The sequence below is a fragment of the Triticum urartu genome, chromosome 3, assembly GCF_003073215.2.
Source record: "Triticum urartu cultivar G1812 chromosome 3, Tu2.1, whole genome shotgun sequence".
Taxonomy (NCBI): domain Eukaryota; kingdom Viridiplantae; phylum Streptophyta; class Magnoliopsida; order Poales; family Poaceae; genus Triticum; species Triticum urartu.
This window is the reverse complement of record NC_053024.1, coordinates 398,274,851-398,285,939: the sequence shown is the minus strand read 5'-3', so window position 1 is coordinate 398,285,939 and position 11,089 is coordinate 398,274,851. Positions and strand designations below refer to the sequence as shown.

At 47.1% G+C, this 11,089-nt stretch overlaps 1 protein-coding gene across 1 annotated transcript; it reads right to left on the bottom strand.

Annotated features, from left to right (window-relative positions):
• Positions 1 to 4,839: 4,839 nt before the first annotated feature.
• Positions 4,840 to 10,856, bottom strand: LOC125544105 (probable receptor-like protein kinase At2g42960). The gene is made up of 10 exons (XM_048707670.1): positions 10,622 to 10,856; positions 10,139 to 10,513; positions 9,015 to 9,072; positions 7,958 to 8,629; positions 7,737 to 7,841; positions 6,151 to 6,273; positions 5,901 to 6,071; positions 5,628 to 5,757; positions 5,320 to 5,529; positions 4,840 to 5,230 (listed from the first exon to the last, which is right to left on the bottom strand). The coding sequence occupies exons 4-10, from the start codon at positions 8,617 to 8,619 to the stop codon at positions 5,183 to 5,185; spliced, it is 1,449 nt and encodes a 482-aa protein (XP_048563627.1). The 5' UTR covers positions 8,620 to 8,629; positions 9,015 to 9,072; positions 10,139 to 10,513; positions 10,622 to 10,856; the 3' UTR covers positions 4,840 to 5,182.
• Positions 10,857 to 11,089: the final 233 nt, after the last annotated feature.

Here is an 11,089-nt window from a genome sequence, read left to right as displayed (position 1 = left end):
TCTTCACCATGGCCCAGGCTTCTCTGGCACCCTATCGGCAGGCTGATATCTTCCATAATCGGAAGCGCCGCCGTGCTCCCTTGAGCTTCTCCGCAAGCTCGGCAGCGCCCTCTGGCAGGGAGACGGACGGCCACAAGGCCTGGGCAACACCCTGCATCACCTGCCGGACTTGTTCGTGCAGATGTGACAGCTCGGACAGAAGATCACCCGCAGACCCGGGCATTTCCTCCACGGGATGACCCGTCAACATACCTACAGACATAACGCTGTTAGTCGACTTCTTCGCCGAACTCCTTTAAAAGGATTCGTTCAAGCACTTACTGAAAATGCCGCGCCGAAGCCGCTTATTCTCCTTCTCGGAGTCTGCAAGCTGGCCACGAACGTCTTTTAGCTCCACGCTCAGCTTAATATTGGCATCTTGGAGATTGTTTTTCTCCCGCCTAACTTCAGTCAGCACGCGTTTGCCAGCCTCTAGTTGTCGCATAACATGCTGGACCTCCGGATTCTCTCCGGATTCATCTGCAACATCTGTTGTTAGATCTGCAGCCATGCCGCACACTATATGGTAACCATCATTCTTTAAAGTAAATGTTACCAGCGGGAGGCTTTTCTGTTCCTGCAATGCGGCAACAGCGGCCCGCAGTTGGGTCTTGCATTCCTCCAGCTCCTGGGACAACCTAGCATTCTTCTTTGTATGAACCTGCACAATAAAGATGATCCTTAAACCAGTTCTGCTAACTGTTTCAAGTCTCAGGGGCTACTGATACATATAAATCACCAGACTCACTCACCCGTACATCATTTACATACTGATCCGTGGCTCTGGCTAGACCATCTTGAGCGGCACAGAGGTGCGCCTCTCCAGAATTGAAGGCATCAAATGCCTCTGGTGAGAAACAAGCGTCACAGAGTACGGCCCGGCGGCACCTATGATTCATGGCGCTTTCCACTTCTGAGTTAGTAGCGGATAATCTATCCGCATCCTCTATAGGGGGATTATCCGACACCTGCCCCATATCGGCTTCCGCCTCTATGTCCGGTCCTGGCGCCTGACTGGTGGAGGCGTGATCGGCAACATCGCCGGACATATTCCGACGAGCGTTTTTTCTATTAAAGAAACATGGGTGTCATTACATTTTGAGAAAGACGACAACCAAGGAGCGGGGTTTTTATACCTTTGCGTCGGCGTCTCCGTCCTGACCGCCTTCCTTTTTGGCCTACCCGGCCTCGGCGCCTCTAGTTGGCGAGTTGCTGCGGGTTCGGCAGGGCGTCTCGAATGCCTTCCCCGTAAAAAATGACATGTGTATATGGTGGGTGAAGTGTTTAAAAGGGGATCCTAGTTTTTGGAGTTAGGATTTTTTTGGTTTTTCTTACTTGCGATGCAGGGAGCAGTCCGGGATAGTCGGCCGTAATGGCCACCATGGCATCGTTGCAGCTTAACTGATAGAACTGCCGGTCTATTAGCTCCACGGAGATAATCGAATCTTCTTCAAGTCCGGAGTCGAGGGCCTGGTCAGGGTCCTCTGGTTGTGGAGAAGGGCTGCTGACCTCCTTTATGGCTTTTCGCAGTTCCTGCCGCAAAGTGGCAAGGTGAATACTTACGACAAAGAATGCGGGAAAAATGGGAGCAAGGAAATATAACTTACCCAGCTTGGAGGATTGTACATGGAGAATCCATCCCGTGGCTTGATGCGGGTGAACTCCTCTTCCTCACCCTTGAACAGTTCAGACAGAATTTTGCTAGAGCGGCAGCATTGTCCGGACCCTTACGCCCACAGCGGGTGGCGTCATCCGCCCCGTTATAACACCACAAGGGGTGCCCACGATATTGAAGTGGCTGCACTCCCCGCATTATGCAAATCGACATAACTTCGATTATTGTCAATCCTGATTGAGCCAGTGCTTTGATCCGGTTCATCAGATAGAGGACTTCCCCGTTGTCTTCCGCCTGGGGGCTCCGTGGGCGCCAACTTCGGCGCTTCTTCAGAGGAGCATTGTTGAACTCAGGAAGACCCCACCGAACAGGGTCCGGAAGGGGAATGTCCTCCATATAAAACCATTCTGAAGGCCAGTCTTCGGACGGCTTCTTCGGGGTACCAGATAGGTATCCGGTATCGGCGATGCGCCATATTTCGGCTCCGCCCACTTGATAAAGTGATTCCCTCTGTGTGCGAGGGACGAGGCAAAATAGTCTTTTCCACAGCTCGAAGTGAGCCTCGCAACCCAGGAACAACTCGCAGAGAGCAACATAGCCGGTGATATGTAGAATGGAGGCAGGGGTGAGATTGTGTAATTGGAGGACGTAGAACTCCAGGAGCCCGCAGAGAAACAGATGAATTGGAAATCCGAATCCCCTTAGTAAATAAGGAACAAGGCAAACCCGTTCCCCCATGGAGGGACAGGGAAAGCTCTCCGCTTGCTCCCCGCCATTGTAGGTGGCAAGCCCGGCTCGAACGGGCACCATATACGCCGGAGGGAGAAATCCCTTAGTCTACAGTTCGACTAATCGACTGTGCGGGACTGAACACCTCTCCCAATCACCGGGCTTAGGGCTACGGGGGCGGGAGGAGGAGCTGCGGAGGTCGTCCATGTTGGAATGGATTTTTCCGAAATGCGCTCTAATGGATTCTCGCTGGGGGAGGATGGTATGGATTGGATCTAAGAATCCACGTCCCTTTAATAGACAATTTATTTATCTGGCTAGGGGGCGAATGTAAAAACGCCCTGGCGCCTCGTATTCATTCGACGCGTGGGAGATAGCCCTTATTGGGCACAGAAGCCAAGAGGTCCGAATATTTATGGGACCGGACACTGCTTACAAACACTTGGAAATTGGAGAGGAACCCGCCTTGCAATGCCGAAGACAATACTGCGCACCGGACTCATCGTCATTGAAGCCTGGTTCGGGGGCTACTGAGGGAGTCCTGGATTAGGGGGTCTCCGGACAGCCGGACTATATCCTTTGGCCGGACTGTTGGACTATGAAGATACAAGATTGAAGACTTCGTCTTGTGTCCGGATGGGACTCTACTTGGCGTGGAAGGCAAGCTAGACAATACGGATATGTATATCTCCTCCTTTGTAACCGACCTTGTGTAACCCTAGCCCCCTCTGGTGTCTATATAAACCGGAGGGTTTTAGTCCGTAGGACAACATACAATCATACCATAGGCTAGCTTCTAGGGTTTAGCCTCTCTGATCTTGTGGTAGATCTACTCTTGTACTACCCATATCATCAATATTAATCAAGCAGGACGTAGGGTTTTACCTCCATCAAGAGGGCCCAAACCTGGGTAAAACATCGTGTCCCCTGCCTCCTGTTACCATCTGCCTTAGACGCACAGTTTGGGACCCCCTACTCGAGATCCGCCGGTTTTGACACCGACACCCTCCATCACTTCGAGAGGGACACCCACCCGCGCTTGCTCTCCATTTGGTACGGCGCAAACTTCTTGCGTTCATGGTACTCACGATGAACACAAAGCCAAAGGTTGATGCCTTTTGCTTGGCGCCGACCTTTGGGTCTTGCCCAATGTCCCTCCAATACTCACAAAGGAGTTTGTCCTCGGACGGCGTGTATGCCTTCGTCCTCTTGCTTTTGCGCTTCTTGTTTGCGTCGGCTTGGTTGGCGAGCTCATCCTCGAACAAAGGCTCCCTGTCGATGTCTACTTCATCCTCTTCCTCAAGGTCGTAGTCCTCTGTGAATTCGTGGTCGAGCGGGAAGGTGCTTCCCATGTTGACCTGATCTTGCATGAAGGTGTCGTCCATGCCAGCTCGATCATAGGTGGCGGGCATGAATGGCACTCGGTAGTCTTGGCTTTGGGTCTCCTCGGGATCGAAGGGAGCCACGCTGGCACCACCAGCGGAGGCAGCGGCCCCCGCACCGCCTTCGAATATGATGTTCTCAATGATGAAACAGTTGGTTGTTTCATCGTCACCGGCGGCCGGCATTCTGTCGAACAGGTTGCGGGCGCTGGGAAGCATGTGGGCTGGTATTTCCCATGGGTGTTTCCTCTCCCCTCCGGAGGATGATGCACCGGCCACTGTCGTGGCGTTGAGGTCGATGACCATGGGCGCGGCTGCGGGAGTGAACGGCGCCACCATGCTCACCTCCGGCGAGCATTCCCCGGAGAAGAGGAAGGCTTGCGGATAGACATGGAAGCCAGGAATCACCTGTGTGGCAGACGCGTGCGGCGACTCTAGCAGCACCATCCGAAGAAATGACGACGAGCCCGTGCTGGCCAAAGTTTAACCCTAGATAGAGCAGGGCCTCCCTCGTTGCTGCGGCGACTCGGGCATTGCTTTCCTCCTATTGTGCAGCGGCGTAGAGGGCGGGCGACGACCGCTGCTTCGAACTTTGTGTCCTGCGCGTGCTTCCGGCCCTTCCTCTTGGCCGACTGCACGACCCGCTCCTCGGGCGTCAGCTGCTTCTTCTTGGACGGTGCCGCAATCTTGCGGGGTGCACGGGGCCTGCCTTTGGTGGAGGCGACAGAAGTGAGGCCGGACAAGGCGAGGGACGCGAGGCCGACAGCGGCACCGAGGGTCGCCGCATCGTCCACGGCGAGCGGTCGGGAGCGCATGCGGGCGGTAGTGTTTTGAGAAAGTGGAGGGAAATGATGGTCATTGTGCCACCCATTGGCGGGCCAGGGGGAAGGAGTAGGCGCGCGTCCGCTTCGTGCCCACGCCGACGCAAATGAGGCCCAAATTTGGGGCAGGAATGGGTCGTCGGGCGAACGAAAAGCGAACGCTCGTCCGTTTAGGTTGGCGCGTTGGGCCGACTTTTGTGTCCGTTTTGATCAAAACGGACACATATGAAGAAAATGGGTCAACGCGTTGGAGTTGCTCTAAGTGACTTGGTCAACTAAAAAAATAGATAAATACAAATGTACTGGCAAATAAGTTCTCACTACCCAGTACTATCAGCCTACTTGCTGTACATTTCGAAAATTCATATGCTGTTTCAGCGACTTTTGGAAGTTCAGAGTCGCGATCAGGAATTACTCTTGTGGAATGTGGATTCCCGTCATAGTAATCTACCATCCAGTAAAATCATAAGCAGAAGGCTTATTTGATCTTCTCTTTTTGCCAGCGAAACCTTTATTTACATTTTACGTCGCAGATGATCTTTCTTACCGCAAGCGATTTCAACACACGCGACCTTGACTTGGACTGGTAACCCAGGTCAGGTGTCTCCACCATCGACATGCGCCAGCCGGCTCTTCCTCCGTTCCTTCAGTGACATCACAGACTTGAGAGTTCAGACTACTGCAATTTGACACAAATAGTAAGAAAGCAGAGACAGTACTACTCAGTACAAACCTCCCGTGATAGCACGTCCTCTGCTTCGAGCATACGAACGGCCTGACCCATAGTAGGCCTTCTGTCAGCAACAGGGTCTACACACTTGAGCGCGACTAGGAGAGCACGCTTGAGAGCCTGTTTAGTTGGTTTAGCGTCCATTTCAGGATCAACCACCTCCTCTGCTTTCCTGCTGCCAACCATCTGTTTAAGCCACTCCACCATATGCACCTGCAGGGTATCCATGTCAGCACATCTTTCCCCAATTAAAAACCACAAGATTTGGAAAGAGGCATGCATGGTCGCTACAGGGTTCTGTGCGTGCTCACCTCATTGGCAGGCCGGCTGTAGTTAACAGGATCCCTTCCAGTCACCGCTTCCAAGAGTAGTACCCCAAAACTGTACACGTCGCTCTTTTCATTTAGCAGTCCAGTATTTACGTATTCAGGGGCTACGTAGCTGAAAACAATGCAACCGAGTTAATAGATTGTTACCTTATCAATTCCTAATGGATAATTCAACTCGGGGAAATGGGTTCACTGGATATCAATGTTTCTGCAACTCAGTAGGGAAAAAATGACAGCATGACAATAAGAGCTTACCCAAAAGTCCCCATAACTCGAGTAGTTATATGGCTCTTCCCTTCACCCAAGAGCTTAGATAATCCAAAGTCAGAAAGTTTTCCATTGAATTCTTCGTCAACAAGGATATTACTTGATTTGATATCACGGTGAATAACTTTTGGCTCTATGCCTTCATGCAAATAAGCCAGTCTGCCAAGCAGAATGATTTGTTGAAAGAGGGCCCAATATAGAAGAAAGAAACCAAATTCAAGAATAGGACATCACTTACGCTTTAGCAATGCCAAGGGTAATTTTTATGCGGGCTTCCCAGGTAAGAACACCTTGTTGACGCATCGCACCATGCAACCACTGTTCTAAGTTGCCGTTGCTGATGTATTCGTAGACAAGCATCCTGCAAGAAGAGTTACTTAATTGTTGTAGTGGCTGCAAATAGTATTGTTACACAAAAGTACTACCTCTGTCCCATAATATAAGAACGTTTTTGACACTACACTAGTATACAAAACGCTCTTATATTTTGGGACGGAGGGAGTACTATATACACCAATCAAGCAAATAGACTTGCATGTGTTTATATGCATTTATATAAGCTTTAAAAGATTATACTTGTATTGGCTTAAGAAAACAGACTTAATACCTAAGGAGGAAAAAAATGGATCAACCAGTCACTCCGTGAAATAATTGCGCCTCACCTGAGTCGACCTCTGATGGGCGGGTTGGTGCTAGTGCACCAAGACAGTCTTTTCTTATTCATTCCACACCATCTAGATAAGTAAAAGAACATATTGTACAATGGATTATCTCTTAGTGTTGTCACTAGCAATGCTCCTCAGATTATTGGATGATTAAAATCAAATAAGGAAATGTGTGATCGAGACAAGACATCTCGTATAATGGTGACAAATGTCTTCTATTTCTTGCTAAGAGATCATCTCTTAGCTAATTTCTTAGCTAAGAGAAGGCAAACTCCTTTTTTCCTCGTTCATCATACAATCTACATGGTACTGCCAAGATAACACCATTGTAGATGCCCTAAGGAGATAGGAAGCTATCTACTGTACGATATACCAATACTCAATCCATAATAACATAAGGACATGACTGGCAGGCAACTGTTGTGAGCAAATATTGGTCATGTAAGATCAATTATGAACGAAGCAGTATCTTGTCACCTAGGCTCGACTTAATATTAGCAAGACATGATTCAGACTGCATAAATCAAGCATATACATAAACTTCAAATATATTTTTAGGCAAATGACAAACTAAAGATGATAATATTACACATGTTTCTTGAAACTGCATTGGTACCTGAACTGCATATAAAGTGGATGAATGCTTATCATAAACCTCTTGCTAGTTACTAATTCGTAAAATGATTCTAAATGATGCCTTGATACTCATATTCAACATTTAAGAACTGAACAACATAATAAGCAGCGAGCACACTAAGATAACAACTGAAAACTTTTGTTGATTTTGAGATAGACAACAATGTTACATATTCTATGTGGAGCTAGTGTCGGTATCCGATTATATGCAATTTTCCTCAGTAGATTTGAGATGACAAAGTCTGCTAGCTAAACTGTATCAAGATTTTGGTAATTAGTGCATTGTACATAAACATTGAAAGCATGCCTTGCAATCATACAAATTGCTATCTACAACTTTTAACTAAAGAACTTAAAAAATAAATTCAAGAGATGTGATGGGAATAAAAGAATAAACATGAAAATATATAGTAATGTAATGATCCGTGAAAGACAAATATATGGGACTACAGCTTGACGAATATTGGTGAATGGAAGAGAAAATAAAAAGTCTGGTTAACAGAGTGTGTAAACAAAGATTCACCTGTTGCTTCCCTCGACACAGTAACCCAGAAGTCGCACCAGATTCTTATGCCTAACATGACCAATGGCCTCAACTTCAACCCTGAACTCTTTCTCTGCCTGGCCCCTGGAAAACCATACGAAGATTTCAGAGAAGTCAATAATATATTACTCACGGCATGTAATTTTGTGGTCTATAAGAAGTCATTCTTTATGGTAAGAACCAACGTTAATGTCTCTTACAGGTTATTAAAAAGTTTTTTGATTGCAACATCAGTTCCATTTATAAGACGGCCATGATAAACAACCCCATATCCGCCCTCTCCAATGATATACTCATTAGAGAACCCATTTGTTGAATGCTCCAACTCTCTGAGAGTATACCAATGACCCAAACCCAGGTGAGAGAACTCTGGGAGACCAGCTCGAGGAGACATGGACATGGTGGCACACTGAGAGTACTCCCTCTTATCATATGCTGAACTGCCTTCATCACCAGAGTATAACTCCTGGGCCCTATCATATTGGTGCGAGCTGCACTCAATCAAATTATGATCATCACTTGATTTGCTCGTAATCAAGTGAGCGAACATTTTTCCCGATTCTTTCTCTGGATCTCTCTCCTTCACTGGAAAGATGTGACTTTCTGGGGCACTGATGTTCTCCACGAAAGCTCGGCTACCAACTTCATCTACTGCAATCTCTTTGGTTACATCTGGGATTTCAGGCTCAGCAATATCATGATGATTCCCTCGTCTCCTCCAGTATACCAACAGGAAGCATATGAGGCCTAGGACAAACAGAATTGCAGCCCAAATGCTTATGCCAAGCACAACCCATAGTCTCAAACCAAAAGGCGGGGTCCTGGACAATAACTCCACCCGTAAGTTTTCACTTGTTGACATTTTGATTTTCCTGCAACCAGGACATACTTCAGCATTAGGTCATCCTTGCTGCACATCTTCAGAAATAATAGGATTGCGGTTATATTTTTAGACAAAGTATAAACAAATAAAGAGATTGAATAACAAATTGGTAACAACACATAAAGCCATTACCAAGGTTACCAAAAAGAGAATTAAATGGCTAGTTACATAAAGGTTATTCAAGTAAATCACACAACAATGGCTTTACTAGAAACCAAGAAGTGCTGATGGCACTCCAGAAAAAAATTGAATACAGTACTAACATAATCTCTTCACTAAAATGTAACAAAATGGCACAAGATCATGCAGAGATCCCTGCCTTCAATGATTATAGCATTTTACGAGAATTAAACACCGAGTTACAGATTGTTTACCTGACCGACAACTGGACAGTCACTTGCAGCTCATAGACCAGACCAGCAACATAAAAACCTAATTCAACATTGATAAGAATGTTAAAAGAAGATTATCTACAGAATTCAGGAAGTTCAAACGATCAATTTATTCGTAAGGTATAAAACAAACAACCGTTAAAGCAATTGATTGGTCTCTGGGTGCAATTAACATCGCAAATACTAAAAATCTGATGTCGGATTTATAGATATGGCAAATCGAAGTTTTTCATGGCAATTTATATTGGCGCGAGGATGGCAAATTTAGTTTGCAAGCACGGCAATTTCCTGGGAAAAAATGAAGTGAGGCGGATTTGCCATGCTCGCCAACTAAACTTACCATCCTCTGCAAACATAACTTGCCATGGAAAACTTTCGATTTGCCATGCCTAAAAATCTGGCGTTCGCTGGATACTCGGGTCCATTAACATTAGTGTTGAGTATCGTGATTAGATTGGAAACATAGGATAGACTAGGAAGTATTCTGGCTTGTCTTGTACTCCAAGTAGATCATGTACTCCTATATATATGCCCACGAGGCTCAAGCAATAAACATCGATTCCACCATATCTCTCTATCCCTCTCTATCAATTAGCCCCAAAGCTCAAACATATCATACTCATTTTATGAAGCAACCTTGAGTACGTGATGTTTCCTAGAGTACTGACGATACATTGACAAATCAAAAGAATACACAAAAACTCTAGATATCATGATCAAGAAAGAAGAGGCGACCCAAATTTCATAGGAAACAGACTGGAAGCAGAGATGGGGAAGTCCAGTTTATAGATAGAGGATGATAAAGACTAGCAGTTTGGGTTCAATTATGAGCGACATTCATCCAAGAGAACCAAGAAACTATTAACTTGGTTAATCTACCTCGAACAAACACCCTGAACACATTAACACTGACTAAATCTGGGGCAAATAGCTCCGGTGTCTTCCATGGGAGCACCCTGTGAGTGACACAGGACGCATCCTATCGATGTGAGACTTGGTAGGCAAACACACAAGCAACTCGCCTGCACTCTCACGAACACCACCAGCACGCATATAGACCACACAGCCTCAAACTACAGACATGTTATCTTATCAACCATGCTCACCTGGGCATCATCAAGCGGGCCAAGAACGGGCAGAGGAGGCCGAACCCAGAGTCGGCAACCCGTCCGCCACCCCACCGCCCGCGCTCACGGAGACCACCATTCGGCCCCGCCACCACTGGTACTCCTACCCTACTCGAGAGGTGGAGAGATCGAAGTGGCCGAGGCCAGCCAACAACTCGAGTCTTGAGGCGAGGAGATTTCTCTTGGTTGGTGAAGTGCCTCTCTTCCTTCCTGGCCCGGCACACGCTTGTTGGTTTCTTTCGGCCGGGTGTCTGTGCCTGGAGTAGCACTGGAATTTAGTAGTACCACCAGACAGCTCGTTTTCTTTCCTTTTTCTTGGTTGGATTTTGGTGAGCTGTACCCGGATCAGCTTGTCTGCCGAATTAAAACGCCAAAATAGATGAAAATTTCTTCTGTGAATGGAAAAAACAAAGGCCAGATGCATGAAATGAGACTAGTCTACACTTGTGAAGTAAGGAGTACCATTATTTTCTGTGACCAAGTTGTTCGGTCAGGAATATCTTGCTAGGTTGGGCTCCCTTCCTTGGCTAGGCATTATCCTCTCCTCCTCCTCTGCTTTACAACTCCCACTGATTATAAGTGAAAGAAAAGCAGGGGCGCACTCGTGTAAAGATGGTAGCGGCTTTGGGGTTCATCGACCTGTGCTGTATTGCCCTTCTTTCCTTTCCTTTCCTTTCCTTGAGGTCGAAGAAATCAAAAGAAGATGGCGCATGTACGTACGTACTTACGTTCGCTCTGTGAAGGAACCAACCTACTCCGGCGTGTCATGTCACCTTGTGTTTCTCGCCAAAGAAGAAATATAACCATGGTGCGGGGAATTCTAACGAGTGCGAGACAAAAGCTGGTGAACGGTACGTACCAATGGGTAGATATCTGTAGCTTTCCCGTGACAAACCAAAGAGTGCCCGCTGCATTCTCATGTGACGAGAT

Bases quoted from the DNA above. Each gene is read 5' to 3' on its own strand.
- LOC125544105 (XM_048707670.1), bottom strand. From the start codon at position 8,619: ATGTCAACAAGTGAAAACTTACGGGTGGAGTTATTGTCCAGGACCCCG. The intron at 7,842-7,957 runs GTAAGAGACATT...ATGGTTTTCCAG, and splicing joins AAAAAACTTTTTAATAACCT to GGGCCAGGCAGAGAAAGAGT. The intron at 5,758-5,900 runs GTAAGCTCTTAT...CATTGTTTTCAG, and splicing joins CGAGTTATGGGGACTTTTGG to CTACGTAGCCCCTGAATACG.